The 20985-nt window shown below is 49.5% G+C and overlaps 1 protein-coding gene across 49 annotated transcripts in view; it reads left to right on the forward strand.

Moving 5' to 3' along the window:
• The window catches only part of MAP4K4 (mitogen-activated protein kinase kinase kinase kinase 4), a 171120-nt gene that overhangs the window by 123423 nt on the left and 26712 nt on the right, over window positions 1-20985 (forward strand). For 17 of the 49 annotated variants that reach the window (XM_068564420.1, XM_068564450.1, XM_068564421.1 and 14 more), the window contains 6 exons: window positions 1044-1219; window positions 2462-2534; window positions 4081-4291; window positions 15528-15689; window positions 17927-18013; window positions 18535-18726. In XM_068564420.1, coding sequence (XP_068420521.1) covers window positions 1044-1219; window positions 2462-2534; window positions 4081-4291; window positions 15528-15689; window positions 17927-18013; window positions 18535-18726 — 901 coding nt within the window. Of the gene's footprint in view, window positions 1-1043; window positions 1220-2461; window positions 2535-4080; window positions 4292-15527; window positions 15690-17926; window positions 18014-18534; window positions 18727-19551; window positions 19714-20985 lie in introns of all 49 variants that reach the window. The other 32 variants (XM_068564428.1, XM_068564430.1, XM_068564429.1 and 29 more) reach the window with 3 other exon arrangements.

Here is a 20985-nt window from a genome sequence, read left to right on the forward strand (position 1 = left end):
TAGCATAAACAAATGTACGTCGTTGACACATAAATATTTGTTGAACTGAACAAAAATAGTAAGTTTGAGTAGAAACAGAAGACAATACAAATGATTCTTAAAAGCAGTGAAATAACTGGAAAGGACTGAACTAATTTTCTCAACCACATTTTTAAAGACTGAATAACTCATTCATTCAACAAAAATTTATTACATACCTATTGTAGTCTACATGCTCAGAGTTGGGCATTGCTGACAAATGGAGAAGTAGGAACCAGTCCTGACCTGTACCATTTTAAACCAGGAGGAGAGACAGAAACATAAATGTGAAGTGTGCAGTGTGTTACATGCAGACAACCCCAAAGGAAAGGCTCCTGACCTGGGGAGGGCGGGGTGCAGTGTTGCCAGGAAAGGCTTACCGATGGGAGGGTGTCTGAGCTGAGTCTCGAAAGACAGGGTGGGTGAGCGTGTGTCAGCCAAGGCTAGGGAGGGGGTCACTGTGAGCCAGAAATGGAGAAACAGGCAAAAATAAAGTGGCTGGTGGGGTGAACGTTAACAGCAGGGTCATTGCCCCCCTCAGCACTATTATTTCTGCCTCTGAACGTTAAGCACAGAGAACTGATACGTAAACCAGTCTGAAACTGATGGAAACATCACAGTGACAGGATCAAGCCCCGAGTCACTTACTCGGCTCCCTCTCTTACTCTGTGTCTGTCCTCGTCTTTGAGGATCGCGCCATCTCTCCTCTGCCGTCTTCACGTTAGCAAAGACCTCCCTTTACCCCCTTGCCTCCTCCACCCCGTGATTACACGATCAGAAGGCAGCAGTAACTCCAGCTGCCTCCGAGGCCCCCTGTGTGTGGTGTGACTCCTAAACCGTGTTTAAGTGACGCTCCGGGCCCCGTGGTCCCTGCTTTGTTCCTTGTTTTATCCCTGTGCCTTTGCAGCGTTGTTCACAGTGAATTCTGAAGCCCTGCTCTGTTTGCAAGCTTGTAAGTTACTGATATTTTGGAGCTTTGCTCTTTGTGGTAGAAATTTGATGATCTTTTTTACTTCCTCTTCTAGGTCAAAGAAATTTTTTAGTTTCATAGAAGGGTGCCTGGTGAAGAATTACATGCAGCGGCCCTCCACAGAGCAGCTTCTGAAACATCCTTTTATAAGGGATCAGCCAAATGAAAGGCAGGTTAGAATCCAGCTTAAGGACCATATAGACCGGACCAGGAAGAAGAGAGGAGAGAAAGGTATTAAACCTGTTTTTATTTTCATCTTACAAAACATTTTTTTAGGTTTTTGCCAACCAGAATAGGTTATTCCTTTCCCACCCGCGTTCGTGCCCACCTGGCTGGGGCTTGAGTGGTCTGTCTCTGCCCTGCACCCAGGGACGGGCCGAGGGGGCAGCTTGGCTCCAGCACAGGGGACCGGCGCTGTGCAGTGTATTGCCCGGCTGACACTGGGTAGTGGGCGCTGTGGCCAGTCAGCACTCGATGCCGTCCTGCTCCTCCTCGGGGGCACATCTTTGTGGCTGTGCTTTTCTACTTCATTATGGACCTTGTGTTCTGTCTGCGTCAGGCAGGGCTCAGAGCGTCCGTTGGGAACATCACCGTCCATATGTTGTCCCGTTCCTCTCTGCTCAAGAGCCCCAGGGCTTCCTACACTTTATGGGGGTGGTGTGGTCAGGCCTGGGCCCCGTCGGCCTGACTGCTTTTCTGTCTTTACTGCACAACATGAACATTCGCTTTGCCAATTACGTAAGGTTCCATTTGGTCCCCAGTGTCTGGGTTTCCTATCCTGACGTGTTCTGTGTCCACCTGCCTGGATTCAACGGTGTCTCCTGCCCAGCAACGTGCAGGCCAGGCTTCACCACCGTCTTCTCTAAACCTTCTTCTCTCTGAGGCCTGTGGCTCCCATTGACCTTCCTGTTCCGTGAATTCTTAACAGTAACTTTACAGAACGACGCTGGATAACAGGCAGCCCGTTGCTGAATTTTTTTTGACACTCAAAGTTCGAGGCCAAAGAAGAAACTAAAAAGAGCAAGTTCAGGGCAATCCCCGAGTGCTAAAAGTAACCAAATATATTCCTTACTGCCTTAGTTTGGGCAGTTCATCTCTTTCTTTCGAGTTTTGGCATCAGAGTGGACTTTGTGAATTTACTGATGCTCCAGGACCACTTTTCTTATGTGTCAAGGGCTCTGGAGCCCCTCTCACAGCCCTGCCCCCGCTTAGCCGTGCATCCCACAAGGGGCTGTCTCGAATACAAGAGAATCTGCTCTCCTGGGGGAAGTAGGGCTGGCCCAGGGGACGACCACCATTCACGGTGGGAATTGGTGTCACGCTCCTCCTGCCCCCAAGTTCTCCACACGCGTTATTATTTTCTCAAAGAACAGATGGTTTTTATTTGGTGGTGGTGCCCTCGGAGATGCTTACCTGTACACGCGGTGTCATGACTCGTGAACTGACTCGTGTATCCTGTCCTTTTCTTTACAGATGAAACCGAGTACGAGTACAGCGGGAGTGAGGAAGAGGAGGAGGAGGTGCCTGAGCAGGAGGGGGAGCCCAGGTAATGACGGGGCTGCTCGTGTCCCTGCTTGATGGAGACACTGGTCCTCGGTGGTGCCGGCGCTGCAGGAGATGCCCATGTAGTGTGGAGGAGTCGTCCTTGGTGGTGCCGGGGCTGCAGGAGATGCCCATGTAGTGTGGAGGAGTCGTCAGCTACTTTGAAAGTGCCTTAATACCTTCCATTCTTCTGTGCTTTCAAAGACCCCTATAAACATCCTCCACCTCTGGAGCCTCTGACCCGGTGGTTCTTTACCGAGACTGCGTTGCTTCCCCTTCCCCCAGTCATTTGGAAACATGCAGGTTGTGTCTGGTCCTGGGGAAGGGGAGCTTGCCACTGGCGTTTCTTGCTCCAGCAGGTGTGGATGGAAAACGTCTTGTAGCGTATGAAGCAGTCCTGCACACACACAATTTCCTGCTCACGGGCCAGCAGGGCCCCCTTTGAAAACACTGTAGTCTTTCCCAAGACCTGTTGGTTGGTTGGTTGCTTGGTTTTGCTCTTCCCACCAGTGTGGGCATCGGCATTTCATTGCCTCTGTTGGGGTGCGTTCTGTCCTGATCCATTCTGTAGTCGTTTTGGTCGTCTCTGGCTCCCCGAGGTATAGTGAAGCAGAAGCTCGAAGATGTGGTAGCATGAACGTCACAGTGACTCATTAATCAGGGAAGAGGGGATTTAAAAGCTTTAATAATGGTCTTGCCTGCCAGCTGTTCATGCTGCAGCTACACGTAGCTGACGAGCTAGACAAAAGGAGGGTAGGGACAGTGGCTCGAGAGACCTGTGGGGACCTGTGTGCAGAGGATGGGCGTTTGAAGAGAGCATATCAAGAGAGAAGAGAATTTATTGAACAAAGCTCCATAGTTACATAAAAGATTTGAATCCATTTGAGACTAAAATTTTTAGAGTAATTTGAACTGATTTCAGGAGCAATATAATTGTTTTGGGTTAGGGACGCGATGTAACGGAAGCAGCAGTTTAGGAAGATTGATTTGCCATTTGTTCTGGGAGTTTTGAAAGTGGAGAAGTGACTCTCAGCCGGGAGACCACCTAGGAGTGACGCTACTTTATCTGTGTGATGGCCCATCCTTGGGACCCACCTGGGCTCAGCTGCCGGCCCTGCAAGTAGAGAGCGTGGGAGGGGGTAGCGGACAAGGCACGGTGGGCCACGTGGAGGAGGTGAGGGGACGGCCAGTGCTGGAGATGACGCTGGCGTTACCGCCCGGGCGATCCCGGAACGTACGCTGCTGTTCCCGGTGGGACGTAAGGTGGTCACGGAGGGCCTGATGACAGGTGGAAGGAGGTGGCTTCAGCTCTTCGTCGCAAGTTGAGTTGATGTGAGAATCCCACGTAGAGCTGTCCTGTCAAGCATCCAGGACAGAGATTTAAGATATTTATGAGGCAGGTGAGAGAAGGGGCGACGCTGCTGAACCGTGGGCTCCTTGTGCCCGTGGGTGTGTTAGTTCGCTGGGTCCCGGGGTGGGAGGAGCTCGGAAGAGGACGGGCGTGGAGGCGGCGTAGCCCGCACCCCTGAGAGCCCCGCTTCTCCCTGCAGCTCCATCGTCAACGTGCCCGGCGAGTCGACGCTCCGCCGGGACTTCCTGAGGCTGCAGCAGGAGAACAAGGAGCGCTCGGAGGCCCTGAGGAGGCAGCAGCTGCTGCAGGAGCAGCAGCTGCGGGAGCAGGAAGAGTACAAGCGGCAGCTGCTGGCGGAGAGGCAGAAGCGCATCGAGCAGCAGAAGGAGCAGAGGCGGCGGCTGGAAGAGGTGGGGCGGCGGACGCCCGGGTCGGGCCTCTCGCTCTTCACCCACAGGCGTGGCCAGCGAGGCCCCCTCGGGAGGGGAGGGGCGCTCGCGCGCTGACGGGCAGGACGCCGCACTCCTGGAGGCCTAGAAATGTGTTCCCTTCCTGTATAACTTCCGGGGCTGCCCCCGGTCACTCGTCCTATTTGCGCGGGATGCAGGGCCCAGAGGTGGCATCGCCCCGGCCCCGCGGAGGCCGTGTACGCTCTGGTCTGAGTTGGCCAGCTCGGCCTTGACCTCGTTTCCGTTCCACTCTTGGCCTCTGGGTCCCAGCTGGTGTGTACCTATTTTTCTGAAAACATATGTACACAGGAAAAACATTTTTCTACGAATTCCTTAACGTCAGGTACATTTAAGAGGAAGGGATGAAGAAGAGAGTTATATTGGGCATGATACAAATGCTATTCTGTAATCTAGCTGTTGTGCTGGGATTAGTTACTTGTTGGGGCGGGGGACACATTTTGTACCACCTGCTCTTTGTTTTTGTTTGTTTGTTTTTGTTTTTGGCTGCACTGGGTCTTCGTTGCTGAGGGCGGGCTTTCTCTAGCTGCGGCGAGCGGGGGGTTGCTCTTTGTTGCGGTGCGCGGGCTTCTCATTGCGATGACTTCTCTTTTTGTGGAGAACGGGCTCTAGGCGCGCGGGCTTCAGTAGTTGTGGCTTGTGGGCTCAGTAGTTGTGGCTCGCGGGCTGTAGAGCGCAGGCTCAGTAGTTGTGGCGCACAGGCTTAGTTGCTCCGCGGCATGTGGGATCTTCCCGGATCAGGGCTCGAACCCGTGTCCCCTGCACTGGCAGGTGGATTCTTAACCACTGAGCCATCAGGGAAGCCCCCCACCTGCTTGTTTAATTCATTAATACTATCGACGTTGGTAATATGGTTACCCACAGCTTTTTCATTTTTAATTCACAAAGACATTATTTCCCTATGTTTCACCTGGGGCTCAAAAGAGTCTTTTCATTTCCTGATTGCCTTTTACTATATATATCACAGCTTCAGATTTCCCATTCACAGTAGTTCGTTTCCATTTAATTCAGACATCTTATTGTTTCACCTTTATCCTTCATGCCAGAAAAAGAACCCCAAACAACAGTAAAGCCATGTGTTGATACTGTACAGTGGAGTTTAGTTTAAATGACAACACATGCTTTTTCCCGAGTTACTTAAGGGTACATTTTGTGGGGAGAATCTTTGCTTCGTTTTGTGTGTTTATAGTCTGAATTCGGAAACTTTACAGTTTGCCCTGGTTTAGAAAAGCAGTGTGTCTGTCTGTCTAAGGAGACTGGAAGTATTGGGCCAGCGCTTTGGAGGAAAACACAGGGCACAGCCTTGCCCTGTGGGAGGGGCGGCATTGCTGTTTATGTAACTTTCTGCAGTTTACTTGCAAACTCTCTTCTAGTATTTTAAGACTCGGTGCTCTTTGAACATAACAGAAACCTTGAGTGGTTCCGAGGTGTTTCAGGCTGTACCTGGACCGTGTGGACTTAGTACACGAGAGCGCTCGAGTTCTGAGGCTCTGGCTGTTTCTAGTTGCTTCTCTATGCAGTATCCTCCACGGTCCTTTCTAACCCTGGGCCGTACTTCCTTCAGCTCAGCGACGCGGGGGAGTTCGGTGGTTTATAACTTGAAGGATCAAGGACTGGGTCAGCTGGAGCCCCTTTCTAACACAGGCCCTGGAAACTGCTTTCAGGCCTCGTGACAGTGAGATAGGTGTCCATCATCCAGGCGCTGGACACGATAGGGAGTGAGGATTATGGGGTTAGGCCAGCGATGGCTCAAGGAACGGAACTGAGGTTTTAAAGCGGTTTGTTCCGTCAGCTAAATAGAGGCTAGAGAATCAGGGTTGTCAGCCAAGTGAGAACGTGGCACTTCACTGGCTTCAATTAGCCCTGTACGTTCAGCTTCTCAGTAGAAGTTCAACCTCACAGTCACCTTTTTAACCTCTTAATCAGGGTAGACGGAGCAGGGCCCTGCAACGGTGGCGTTTGCGGGAACAGAATCCACTGATTTGGATTCTTGGTGATCCAGCGCCTTTCTGTCAGCCTGGTAACGAAGGCCCCAGGAAGTGGTTTGGGAATATTTGCGCCATAAAGGATTTGTAGCCCTTTACTGGCATTAAAGGTATGAGGAATAGGGATTCCTTTTGTTATTATTAACAAAGTAGATAAAGATGGTCATTTTCACTCCTAAGATAAATGACGCTTAAAACTGAAAGGTGATAACTTTCTATCAGCGACTGGCAAAAAAATGGTCCCGAAGTCGAGGCTGTAGGGAAACAGTGGAGCTGTTCCTTTCTCTGAAAGTGCCATCAGATCCGGTGTCCTGGGGCTAAGGGCTTCTCCGCACCCCCCTACTGTCTCAGAACCTCGCCGCAGGCAGGGGGAGCGGTCTGCCCCTCCTCGTAGGCCCTTCATCTGTAAGAAGTCCGTGTGGTACATACATCCTCCGCTCTTGCTTGGTGCCCGTTGAGATTTGCTCCTGCTGGGATCTCTCTGCTTTGTTTCTCTTGCTTTCTCTTCCTTGGCTCCTGCGTCAACTGGAGATCTTGGAAGTAAGTCCTCGTAGATATTTTCAAGTCTGTCTGCCGGTTTTGCTGAAAATGATGTTTCTGATTTTTCTTGTTGCTCTTGGATGGTCCCAGGAGGAAACTGGGAGCGTGCTGAGCTCATGCGGCTGAGTTCACACTGGTGGTTTCGTCCCCTCCTCTCCTGCCCCCCACACTTGTCCTCCTCGTCTGGATGTTTTCTCAGCTTACTCTCAGTTTGTTACCCCGATTCAGAGCCCCGTGTGATAATGATCTCCCTCTATCGAAAAGTTTTAATGTTACTCTATGACCTTTTATATGTAGATGTATCATCATCATGCCTTTGGATCACGTAGAGCTTTGCCTCTAGCTAATTTCTTTTCCCCACCCTGGCCAGCTTTTTCTCCCAGTCTCTTCTTACTTTTTTTTTTTCTGTTCTTTTTTTTTTGAGCAGAAGTGAAGATTATTTCATCATACTGTCATTTTATCCTAATGGTTTTGTGCTCTTTTTTTTCATTGACTCTTGCCTTGGTACCTACTACCTACTCCTCCCATTCCTGTGACATCCACACATGATCACATCTTCTCATTCCTCGTCCAAGTTTAATAGAAATATTATACAAGACGTCCTGGAGAAAACCCCATTAGTGATCTAAGTTAAGGTGACTTTGTTAGCTGCTGTACTTTGGATATGTTTTTGAACCTGTTACATATTGAAGTCACTTATGTCCTAATGCATAATTTTTCAGTTTTGACCTCGTGGAGACTGTCAAATTATTGGTAAAAGCAAGATACATTTGTCTGTGGTTTGGTGTGCTACTTTATTCAAAAAAAAAAGAAAGAACATTTCTTAGGGAAGATTTGTTTTTAGCAAACCTATGATACTATTGTAACAACAGCACATTAAAAAAAAAACTGCATAATCTTTTTATTACAGATAAGAGACAAAAACTTTTCATTTGAGGTTAGAACTTACCCTTTCCTTAAAAACAAAAGACGAAAAAGGGGAGAACTGCAATTCCCTGTGTGTTCCCAATCTTACCCGTTTGTGCAGATGACTGTGTGCCCTACAGACTTCGAACCCGGCCAAGGACTTCACTTAGAGGGCCAAGTCCCCTTTTCTGCTGCTTGCGTCTCCCTTTCTGTTCTTGAACTGCTGGTAGGATGTTCCAGACTCCACACTGTCAGAATTTTTCTGCAGGTATTTAAAAAAATAATCCCTTCTCTTTACCATCTGCCCGAGTTTTCAGCCCCGGAGATGCCGTAGTCCCTGTGCTCTGGGGTCTCCGCTTCCCGCAGAGAGGGGCGCGTGTGGGTGTGAGACCAGCAACTCCTCCCTCTGCTTTTCTTCTACCAAGAGGACGCATGCTTACATTCGTCTCTCTTGTTTCTGCAGATCCCATAATGACCCCAGTTTTAGAGAGGTGGGTGGAAGTGGAAGAAATTAAAAACAAAGTAAAGTAAGAGAAAAAATTTTGTCTGACATCAGCCCCAGGCTTTCGCACTGCAGACGTGCAGCGAGCGCAACACGGCGGAGGTGTGGGCGGTCGCGCGCGCGCGTGTGTATGTGTGTGTGTGCGCGCCGCCTCAGGGCGAGGAGGGCGGAGCGGAGCTGGGCAGCCACGCAGGCGATGCAGATCACGCCCTGGGTGCTTATGGCGCGAGCTGTCCCGGCCTCCCAGCCTACCCTCCTCGGCTGCCTGTTTGTGTTGGCCTTGGACACATGGCGGGCGTTTTACATGGGCGGGCTTAGCGGAGGCCCTGGAGGCTGCTGCGGATGCCCAACACAAACCTGCAGGCGCAGTCCGGGGAGGTCAGCCCCTCTGTAGGGGGAGCCATGCTTGAGCCCTGACCGGAAGGCCGCGCTTGCTTCCTTTTTTTTATTGCCGCACGTGGCTGTCTTTTGGTCTCCGCACTTGCAGGAGAGCTTTCACCTCGAAAATGAGCCCATCTGGCCCAGCGGAGGTGCGATGCCTTTTAAAAAAAAAAAAAAAAAGAGAACATTTGCGAGAAGTGGGATTCGTCTTGAAGCTAAATTGTAACACTAGGAAAGCCTGGAGCGTTCTAAGAAAAAAACGGAGCGAGCCGTGGCAGGCCTCTGTGGTTGTCTCTTGGCTGTGAGATCTCAGAAGGACAGTGCGGGGACCCGCTTCACCCCTCTGCCCACACAGAGGCCCCTGCTGGACGCCTCCCTCATGTCTAACGGCGAGTGCGTGTGAGCACAGGGTGCGCCTTCCACCCTCAGCTCCAACCGTGCTGTGCACGGGGGCCTTGCTTTTGCCAGGGGGCTGCTGTCTCGCCTCGGAAGTCCTCAGCTCATAAATGTTCTTTTGGCGTCCCAGTCTAGCGTTTTTTTCCTAGTTAAATTTTGTAAGCGCTATTTTAATTCAGCAAATGTTATTTGTTGCCTAAAGATGGGGAAGAGTTGTCTTTGGGGAGAAGCAGAGTAGTTTAGTCTCTCCACTAAAGTTCGTCAGAACTTGCACTTAACAAACTCAAGGGTTGCTGGTACACGTGCAGCCACATGACCTCCAAAGCTCTTGGAAATAGTCGAACCTGAAGAACAGATTTGTTTATTAAAGTTTAGTTTCTGTTAAAGCCCGTAAGTCCAGTGGAGTGTCTGTAAATGGACCCCACTATTATCAGCATGACCTATTTAGAAAAGTTCGAATTGTGAGATGAAAGCATTGCTTTTAAATACCAATCTAGTAATTAAAGGGTAGTTGGAAAAGTACATATTTACTCAGGCATGCTTGGAAACATTTAAGTAATAAGGAAATCTCAATAATTTGAGAGATTTGGAAATCACTTTACAGCATCATGCAGTTTTTCAGTTTGTTTGATTTTGTTTTTAAAGAAAGAATGATTTAAGAAAATAAGAATGACAGTTTGAAAATGCTTCAAAGGATTTATATCATGTTTACTGCTCTTAATGGGGTAAACCTGAGCAGGCATGTTCATTAGAGTCTCCTGGGTTTTGTTGCTTGAAATCACAGGCAGAAGGTTAATCTAGTGTGGATTGAGGTTGCTTAACTGATTGCTGATGGTATATATGTTTCATTTTTGACCATTTTCTTTTGAAGTTCTGTTACAAGAGGCCAGCTTTTCACATTAGTAATCTATTAAGGTATTTACTAAGGGCTTTCTTTAATCTTTAATTACCCCCGAACACACACACATACACACACACACACACCCCAGTTCCTAAGGGCCTGTTCTGACTGTAGTGGTTTGTATGGTTGGAGTTTAAATTTTTGCTCTTGGTCCGATTTACAGCTTCAAATACTACAGCATAATGTGGAAGAGGACTCGGTAACTACATTGTTCTTTGCCTTGGCCATCAGTCTCCCGACCAGGACTTGCTGAGTGGGCAAGTCCAGGGAAATTTACCACGTTCCACGTTGTCGTGTGGATTTTTTAAAAGTGTGTGACTTACCTTACCTATAAGACTTGGAGGAGAGGGGCTGTGTCTGATTCATCTTTGTGTACCCATGGCGCTTCATGAATATTTCTCAAATGGGGGAATCAGCATTTGTATCCTTGTGTATGTCTGGAAAGAAAGGACTTGTTCTGTAAACTTACAGCCATTCTTCAGTGAACCTTTGGGCTTGAGATCTCTGATTTGAGTTCCAGAGCCACCTTAAAGGGCCTGGTAGGACATCCTGAGGCACAAAGCGTGTGTTTAAAGTGTGAGGCTCTATTCAGGCCCGATGTGCAGTTACTAGGTGATCCTGAAAAGATGGCTTTACGATTTGGTTGGATTTTGTAGGACCTGGAGATATGGATGGATTCTTTAGTCTTACTCTAGATGCTGAATGTTAGAAAATCACGGCATCTTGGATATTTACAGGGAGCGGGGTGGCGATGAGCGAAACACGGTCCCTACTTTCAAGGAGCTTATGGTCTTTGTTTGTGTGTTGATCTGGTAACCAAGAGTATGATACTTCCACAGGACCAAAGAAGAAAAAGCCTTTCAGAGGCTTTCACTTGACAATTGAGATCGTTAGTTGTAGCCTGTCCCTGTTTGCAAGGTGTTTGCTTACTGTTATTTTAAGACGTGCGTTTTGAATTAAACTTACTATAATAATTTTAGATTATTTTAATTAAGTAATTACATAGTAACTTTATCATATTGACTTTGGTAAAGAGTTGAACAGAAACAACTTGGTGTCTACCACACTTCCATTGAGAAATCCCAGTGCAGTGACCGCGAAGAGCTGAAGATGGCCTAAACAAGGAGAACAAGAATGGAAACCCAGTTGTGGACGTGAGTGTGTGGTAGAGCGTAGACCGTGGGAAGGTTGCTGCTGCCAGTGCTGGAAGAGAGTCCAACGTGGGAGGTGACGAGGGGGCCAGAAGCAGGTGCATATGCGCAGTGGGCCCTCACCCCCTGCAGCCAGGCTGCTCTGCTCCCCCTTCTCAGCCGACACCTGCCACCTGGAGCAGGCGAGCAGCGGAGATTCAGGCACAACTGAGGCCGCGGAGAGGGAGGCTGGGACAAGGGCATCCGTGAAGAGCTAAGTGCTGATGAGCGTGACGGCAAGCGCACCCGCCTCGCCTGGAGCCCATCCGCTGGTGCCACGCCCGTTCCAGGCGCCCCCATCCACTACACCCTCCCCTCACCTGAGGACTCAATACTGCACAGATCCCTCTCTTCAGAGGCTGACCCGCCCAAGGGAAGAGGTCACGGTGCCTCGCAGTCACCTAACTTGGAAGCTTCACAGCCACAGCTTGACGGTTTGCTTTTCACTGCCTTGCATGTCAGTAGATGGCCCAAGACTGAGGACACAGAAAAATCTTTAACTTGAAAGATTCCAAGATACATAGAAAAAGGAGCTTGAAGGAAATAGAGACAATGTAGGGAACAGAGAAAATATCTCACACACATACACATACACATGCACAGAAATCTTAATATCCTTACAGAGAGAAGATATAAAAATCGTGAAACAAGACTATTCAGAAAATAATTTTTTAAAAATTTTTAATAAATTCAAACTCCCAGAAAGTGGGGAGAAGATAAGTTTAGGGGGACTAGAACAGAAGAAAAACAGAATCAATCCAGGTGGTTTGACTTCCATTTAACAAATGGTCCAGGAAGTGAATACCAGAGGGAGAACATGCGGCAAGAATTCAAGAGAAGTTTCCAGAACTAAGAAATAATTTCTGAATTGAAAGACTTACTGAGTACCCAGCCCAGAGAATGAGAAAAGACGCCATTCAGAGGCACATAGATCATCTTGAAATTTTAGAAACTCAAGGATGAAAAGAAGATCGTAAAAGCTGCTGTCAGGGGAACAGATAGAGGGGTGCGGGTGTGGGTGGTACTAAGTGTCAAGGATCCTAATGGGCTCAGATTCTCCAGAGCAACATCAGAAAGTAGGAGGTGACACACCAGTGCTTTTGCAACTCTGAAGGGAAATTAGTACCTCCAGCCAGAAGCATATGCACAGCACGGGAGCAGAGCTTTTGTGACTTACAGAGTCGCTCAAGTCTTCTACTTGTCTTCACGCTTCCTCAAGAAACTACTAGAGGATGTGTTCCAGCAAATAAGAGAGAAGTTGACAGGGGATCCTGTACAGGAGAGGGTCCAGAAGTATTCCTAGGAAGCAGGTGGGCAGAAGGATGGGATGCCTGGAGAGCAGCCTGTCTAGGTTGGCCCAGGAGAAGAAAGGGCTGTGAGAGGGTTAATCTCGAGAATAAAGAAAGAATACCCGACCCATTTGACCATATGGAAAGGAGTCTTATGGTGTAGACTTTACAGATGATGCTGTGACGGGCCCATAAAAAAACAGGCAAACAAACAAGCAAGAATAAGGCAATTTTTTACTATTTATGTATGTATGTATGTATTTTGGACAAAATAACATAGATTTATTTACTCTCTTAAATATAAATTTTGTTCTTTTAAATTTTTAAAATTGGCCTCAGATTTTTTTTCTCCAGGTAGTCACTAGTTAACAACAATCAAAACGGCACATGGCATTTTAGATATAAATGATCGGGGGGCAGCAGCATAGCAAATGTTAATAAATAAAAGAAAGGTTGTTAACAAAGATGTATATCTTATGGCTTGAGGATGGTTAATTTAAAGTCTGGTACTTTGATTAAAAAATTTTAAACACAAGTGAAAATGGAAAAGGCTACTTGTAAGGGCATTTAAAATTGAAAATTAAAAATTCTTAGTAGCATTTAGTTAGATGAAGTCAAGATTTCCCACCGGCCTGGGAGCCCTGCCCTCAGTGTAGTTGGCAATAACCCCCAGAAATGGATTCTGCACATTTCACCACGTTGGAGCTTCCTGCCTGGTATGAGAACGAGTGCTTTCACTGAGGCCAGAGGATGTGCACGGGGTCCCGCCCCTCGCCGGGACTCCGGGTGACCACAGCTCAGGGGTGCGAGGCAGGGGGTGAGCTGAGAAGGCTCCTGGGCGTGGGCTGGACCAGGGTCAGCCCTGCCCTCGGTAGGCGGAGGCAGCTGTAGTTGCTGGTCAGGGGCCGGCGTGTGGGAAGCCGGCTCCCGTGCTGCCTCACTCCCTCCCTCCACTCTTCCTTTGCGATCTTCCGTTGTCTTCTCTGGAGACAGAAATTTGAACCTCGAGGCTGGTGTGAGGTGGACACTTGCCCGCATCTGGACTTAACGGCTGTGTGGCGGCCAGAGTGCAGCCCTGCTTCCAAGGCAGCGTGGCAGCTTCCAGGACTCTCACTGCAGTTTTTCTCCTTGTCTGGCTCTTTCTGGAAGAGTCCTTGCTGATACCAGCCAAGGCATCGGCTCTGCTTTTTTTGAACTAAAGAATTTTTCAAGATTCTGTAAATCACAGGAGAGGAGAAAGCAAGTGAAGCCACGGCTCTTCTTTTTGTTTTGTGATCCCACGGGGCTAAGTGGCACCTTTCCTTCAGCATCGTTCCTAAAAATTAAAGAATTTTGGTAGCCTGTGTGGTCTGTAAGAACAGGGCAGCGGGTGCATCCCTGAGGCTGTTGCGGCGGTGTCTGTGGTCACGTGGCGTTGTTTAGCGCAGTGCGGCAGCCCGGAAAGGTTTTGAATCTTGCATTCCATCAGTAAAAAAAAAAAAAAAAAATTGAGCATGTATCTGGTAGAGATATATCTAGTAATTTTGTATAGTACTGATAACGTACATTATGAAATGTGCAAAAGTAGCTATCTTGAAGAATGAGCTGGGAGTATAAGAACATAAAAGTTCTGGGTGTGTTTTTTGTTTTTTACCCTCAACTCCGGTTGCCTTGCTGGCCTGTAGAGCCTGCTGGCAAACATATCATCTCCCCCGGGAGGTGGCGAGGGAAAGGGAAAGCCCAGACCTTTCCGAGGGGGACGGTCCTCTGATAGTTCACTGCTTGTGAGACCTTGGCTCATAAGCAAGTCATATCGTTACCTGAAGGTGGTAAAATTCAGTGTATGATATTCTTTGCCTCTTCTGACCTGTTCGCTTGAATCTGATTGGCTTGAAAAGCTAAGGGGGTGTTTTGAGGGGTCGACACTGGTTGCCTTTCTTCTCTCTTCTGTCTTCCTTTTGTCTGACTGACTTTGAGGGGAATTGTTAGTCTCCACCTGCCTTCATCTCTTGTGGTTGTGGTTCTAGAGCTGTGCTAGAGACTATTTAAATGTAAATTAACTTTAGTAAAATAAAATGAAAAACTCAGTCCCTCCCTCATGTGCTGGGCACATTTCAGGTGCTGAGTAGCAGTCTGCGGCCAGTGGCCGCTGTGCTGAGATGGGGCACCTCTCCATCCCAGGGGGGCTGCGAAGTGGCTGCATCACTTTGCAGGCCAGCACTCTGCACGTTTGTGGGAGGAGTTGGTTGATTTATACTCTGTGCGGTGGCAGTGCTTTACTGACAGATAGAGGTCTGGGGCTGGATGAGAAGGGGTCAGACGTGTGCCCAGGGTCACGCTGCCAGGTACCGAGGGGTTGACAGATGGTCTGCGTTAGGAAAGGCTGTCGGAGCGAGTCTGGTGACTCGATAGCACCTTCTGTGCTTGCTGATGGGGTGCAGGATGCTGTCTGATTAACGGTGGGAGGCACAGTGGCCCTCGACCTGGGGGCTTACCACCCAGGCGACTCCGGACAAGTCGCTTCTCTCTTCTTGAATCCGTTTCCTCCTCTGTGGAGTAGGAGTGAAGTGCTTCCTAGGTTTGTCATGAGAATTGTATTAGGTAAAGGACATGGAAGGAAGACTATCAGATACTTAGCACCATGCGAGACACAGAGTGAGCTTGTGCTCGTGGTAGTTTTTAATAATAATAGCACCTCTTATTCTCGTTGGCGTCACTTCTTCTCTCCCTGATGTGTGCTTCTTTTTTCCTCTCTTAAGTATTTCTCTCCTTTCTCTGCCCTATTTCTGTTCTCCTGTATTCATTTCTCTTCTTTTTCTTCTGACTTAAGGGCCCGGGGTAGCCCTGTTAGTGATACTCACGGATACAGAATTCCCTGTCCCCTCCCTGCTGTGGTTCAGCGAAGAACGGGGAATAACTGATATCCAGTGAAACCCAGCTCTGACTGGTACTTACAAGGAAGCTGGTGTATGTGAGCGGAGGGGCAGTGTGGGAGGAGCTGGCCGGTGCGGGTGGGGTCCCCGAGCTCTCCCTCTTGGCCTCTCCCCGTAACCGGTCAGCAGACCGCCCTGCGTGCCGTGCCTGCTGACTGGGTGGCTTTACTTCCGCAGCAACAAAGGAGAGAGCGGGAAGCCAGAAGGCAGCAGGAACGTGAGCAGCGGAGGCGAGAACAGGAGGAGAAGAGGCGGCTGGAGGAGCTGGAGCGACGGCGGAAGGAAGAGGAGGAGCGGAGGCGGGCGGAGGAGGAGAGGAGGAGGGTCGAGAGGGAGCAGGTCAGTCCTCAGGGGGCGTGTCGGCCGGGACCTTGGAGGTCTGTCGCTTCGCAGAGTCGGGGGATTCGGGGCCAAAAGCACGCACGCGTGTGCACGCGTGTTCACAACTTTAGTCTGAAAACGCAGAAACAGAGTTGGAAGCATATTCCCTTTGATACGTTGAGTCTCTTGTCTTTACGAACAGATACAGAAATCATTACACTTTAGAAACCTCTTGAAACCAGCAGGGTGGCCTCCACTAGTATGATGCCTGAAAGATTTCCGAATGTGTCTAATGAAATGTGAAACCAACTGTAGGGCACGTCCTATGAGAAGTGTTTGAAGTATCCAGTGACTCACTGAATATTTTAAGATATATTTGCATATAATTCAGTATGTACATACGTAACGTTAGAACAGCTGGTAACATTAGCCAAAAGCGATCAGATTTTAGTGACATTTGCAGCATGTTATTAACGTCAGATAAAGTTGCCTTTAGGAGTCTGATTCCCGAACCACCTGTGCAAGCAGAAATTGTGCTTTTCGTTGTCTGCGTTGTCCGCGTGAATCCCATCATAGCCTCTCTGCCGTTCGTGTCTTTGAACTGATCACTCTTTGTTATGAGCTTTGAACAAGGAAAAAATATATGAAGGGAGACCAATTTAAATGATAGCTGAAGTTCATACTTAAAATGCTTGTAAACAATGGTATTAGCTTCCAAATTTGATTATTCAGCTACCCTCCCTTGCCTTGGGTTTTCCCAGTGTTGGGTCTACATACTATTTTTCTGTTGAAATTTAAGTGATTCTCTTGGTCTCTTACTTTACTGACGTTGTTGGCCTGTTAACTGTGGTGCGTTTAGTTTAGTTTTCATGTTCTGATTTATACTTGGGGACTACAAAGAGGAGAAAACATGTAAACTTGGAACAGTTAAGTCGCGGAGGGATAATTCTCCGAACTTGATTGGGAGAAGAGGGTGTGAATGTAATACTAACCTTCAGTGTTCTAACGGAGTCATTGGCTTTTGTGTATAGCAAGTACTCTTCACCTCTTCTTTTATAAAAATAGCATCAAAAGTCAGTTTTATTTCAAAATACTCCCCGTGTCAGCCGTGCTGTAGGAACCTGTCATTTCTGCATGAATGTGTGTGTTTCTGTACATCTGTCATTGTCTGGTTGTCCCTGTGATGTGAAGGCAGAAAACCAGTGATATAGTGACCTGAGCTCGCAGCTGTGGTTCAGCTCTGTCTGGCTCGGGGAAGAGGGGAGCTGGGAGTCGGCGTCCTCTCAGTCGTCGGGGTTGGAGCGGCTCTCGGCCAGCCTGGCGGGGCGGGGCTTCCAGGCCCGGGACTGGAGCCTGGGTTGGAACCAGGGGGCCTTTGCCAGCGGCCCTGTGGATACACTTTACCCCAGATTGGTGTTTTGGGGCTAAATTTGCTTTGTAAGAAAAAAAGTTCCTGAGGAAATTTGTCATGACTTCTGCCCAGCATTCTCTCCGCCAGGGCGAGCGGTTAACTAAAACTCCTGTTCGGCCCAGATGTATGACTGCTTTTATCTTAAGGTGTGCACCTCAGTCGGCGATAGACACTGTAAATAAATAATCTGAATTTCAAAATAAAATTGCTCCTCCCAGACCCCTCAGTCTACTCCTCTTCCAGAGTAGTGAGCTTTTCCCCTGTTGAAAAGGAAGGAGATGTCTTTTATTTGTAAAATGTTCGTACTTTTCAAAGTGATTTCATGCCTTTTTCATACTTGAGCCTCCCAAAAAATCCTGAGAGTTGGGAGAGAATATTCTTGATACGGGCTTGCTAGAGACTAATCTGTTGTCGTAGATCAAGGTCTCCAGCCCTTCAGATATGCATGCCCCTTCAAGGTTGGGTTTCTCCTCTTTATGTAACGTCCTTTGGATGTGTTTTCGTTGTTGCAGAGGTTTATCGTTCTCTTCCCGTTGAAAACGCATCACCTCACCCCTGTCTCCCCTTTCTCTCTTTCTCTGTCTCTTCCTCTCTTTCTCCCTTTATCTCTCTCATAGACACACACACACACACACACCCACACACACCCCATCGCTGAGCGCGTGTCATCATTTATTAGACTCTTCAGATCTTAGAGACTAATTCGAAGTTCTGGGGCACATCCTCGGCGATAGGCTTGTCTCAGCCATTGATCGCTGAGTGGATCACCCCAGATGGTGGGGGCGGACGGTCCTGGCGCCTCCCCTGGGGACCCGCTGACCGCCGGCCGATCTCTGTGTGACAGGAGTACATCAGGCGGCAGCTGGAAGAGGAGCAGCGGCACCTGGAGCTCCTTCAGCAGCAGCTCCTCCAGGAACAGGCCATGCTACTGGTAACGCCCCGCGCGGCCCCGTCCCGCCCCGTAGCTAGGGCCCCCCCCCCCCCTCGCCGGGCGGGGCCGCCGGGCTCTCGTGGCCACGCCCCCTGGGGGGTCGCTGCTGCTTCGGGCACACGCCCAGGCGGCCTCTGTTTATCTCTCTATTTCCCGTTGCTGAGTTAACTGTTCTCGTTTGGTAGATAGACGGGGTTTTGCACAGCACCTGGCATTCGGTGAACAGGCTAGAATGCCAAGAGCTGGCGGTTCAAGGCGCATGCCGTAGGACCTGTACCTAGAGTTCCCAAGTGTCCTTTGAAACCGCCGAGACCAGCGTTTCCTTGGTTCTCTCTTACTCTGTCCAGTGACAGTATGCTTAGCGACAAGCTGTCAGATTTTCCCACAGGTAACCTGCCATTTCACGTCCCGGCCGTCGTGCTCTGTCACGAAACAAGCGTCAGTGAGCGCTGTGCAGGGGAGAAGTGAGCCGGGGTGAGGCGGGCGCCGGGCCCCGGACTGAGTGTCCCTCTCCCCCCAAGGAGTGCCGCTGGCGGGAGCTGGAGGAGCACCGGCAGACGGAGCGGCTCCAGAGGCAGCTGCAGCAGGAACAAGCCTATCTCCTGTCTCTACAGCATGAGCCCCGGAGGCCCCCGCCGCCCGACAGGAGCAAGGCCGGCCTGCACGGCGCCGAGCCCAAGGCCCAGCACGAGCCCGCCGACCGGGCCCGCGAGGTACGGGCCCCGCCGTTCCGTGCGCGCTCCCAGGGGGCAGGGAGGGGCCTCTTCCCTGCTTAGTGTTCGTCTAGAGGGGAGCGGAGCGCCCCAGAGCTTTGCAGATCTCAGGGGACCCGGACGCTGACCAAGAGACGGGAAGAGAGGAGGCTGTGTGGCGGCGTTTTCTTTATACTGTAAACGAGGGGCAGGGCGGCCTGTCACCTCTTTTTCCAAAACTGCCGCGAGGACGAAGCCTGCCTGGGCCCGATTCACTGGCTTTTCGGTGATCGGGGTTTGCTACCGAACTGGGGCGTCTGGGCTCCCAGAGCTTCCCAGTGAGGATGCGACCAAGCAGGACTGCGCCTCGGACCCTGGCGGGGTGGACCAGGCAGGCTGCAGAGCACGGGATGCTGGCCCGGGCGGGGGCGTCCTCCCGCCGTGCCGACCCTCACACGGCACGTTCTGGGAGCACGTGTCCTGCTTGTTCTGCCGTGCCTTTATGTTTCGTGGAATGAAACGTGTGTTAGATTCCTGGTGACGCTCTTTTAATCCATGGGTTTAGTTGGTTGCGACAGATTAATTCTTTTCCTAGTTTATCTTCACGTACAATCCTAGACTTCTTGCCGGGGGAGATTTTAAAGGCTGCCTCTCTCAATTTTTATCTTCGTGAATGTTCCGTATTCTGCATCAGACCCTAGTCCGGTGTTATATGCCTCCTCTCTTTTCTTGTAGTTGAAGAAAACAGAAGATTTCTTTTTAGACTCCTTCCACTTTCAGGCTTTCTTCGGTATCTCTGCTTTTTTCTACTAACCCTGAGTTATGTCTTCTAATTCTCTGACGCAGGTGGAAGATAGATTTAGGAAAACTAACCACAGCTCCCCTGAAGCCCAGTCTAAGCAGACAGGCAGAGTATTGGAGCCACCAGTGCCTTCCAGATCAGAGTCTTTTTCCAATGGCAACTCCGAGTCTGTGCACCCTGCCCTGCAGAGACCAGCCGAGCCACAGGTAGAACGGCCAGTTGGCTGTGGGTCAAGGAGACGCACACAGAGGCTCACTGAGCCACCAGCCTGCTTGAACTGCTCAGTTTGGTTTGTTAGCGCATTTAGAGAGAGAAGAGAGTAGCAGAGGGAGTTTAGACTAAGGAGGACGTAGCCTCAGTTGATGGGGAAAAACAGGATTTTCTTTTTAAAGATTGTTGTTGTACTTATTAAGAATATCTGGATTCAGTGATTTCTTCTTTCTGTCTAACTTTTTGCCTTCCCTGACTCAGATGTCCGTAAACAAGTGCCTCCTTACTCAAATACAAAGACTTCTCGGTTTAGTTTTTAGAAAGTTAGTGTCATAAGTACACAGAGGGAGACTTTTTCTTAACCTGGGGTCCTTGGCTCCCAGCCAGTTCTGCGAGTGGGCGGCCCTGAAATTCCACGTAGAATTTTTTTGATTTGTCCAAATGTACATGTGTTTTGGGGAAAAGGGCCTTTTGTCAGACTCTCAAAAGGTTCAACATCCACAAAAGGTCACGGCCCGGTGGGCTGAGTGCGGGTTTTCCTGAAGTAGGTCAGGATAGAGGCCACTGGGTCGGCCTCGGCATTCGGCCTCGCCCAGGTGGGGGACCTCCGTGCTGTCTGGCGGAGAAAGCAGACAGCAGAGAGATGGCCCATGTCAGAGATCTCAGAGACCCTTAAATCGCTGGTTCCCACTCTTGCTGAAAATCGTTGACTTTCAGGCATTTTGCTCCCTGCAGCCGTGTCATCCGGAGTACTGGGCACAAGTCCTTGAGCCCGAGTTTACCTGTCACTGATGTTTGCATGTGTTGGGGGACGGTAGAGGTAGCGGTGGCGTTCACACAAACCTGGATGAGGACTTGAATGCACTTTACCAGAAAGATCCTTGGTTATGGAGCAGTTTTACAGTAAAAAGAAGACCCAGGATTAAGCTCGGTGGGGCGGGTGTTGGGCGGTTGGTGTTTACGTGAGACCAGCAGCGTCCTGATTCACAGAAGAGCTGACGCACAAGCCAATGGGCAACTCCAGAGAGTGAGGAATGGAAAGAAGAAGGATGCAGAAGAAAGCGGAACAGGATGAAGGGGGAAAGGGAGGGGTGGGGGTGGGGGGGCCTAGGAGAACAGGTTTGATGAACGTTACCCTTACCGTAAATAGAAAATCTTTATGTGGCCGCTAACAGTTTAGAAAATAGGAGTTCATGAATTATGTAGACTGCTTTTTATACTGCTGATTAATTAATTAACGTAGGGCCAGGAAAAAGAGTCCCTTTTCT

Source organism: Eschrichtius robustus, chromosome 15 (assembly GCF_028021215.1).
Source record: "Eschrichtius robustus isolate mEscRob2 chromosome 15, mEscRob2.pri, whole genome shotgun sequence".
Lineage (NCBI taxonomy): Eukaryota > Metazoa > Chordata > Mammalia > Artiodactyla > Eschrichtiidae > Eschrichtius > Eschrichtius robustus.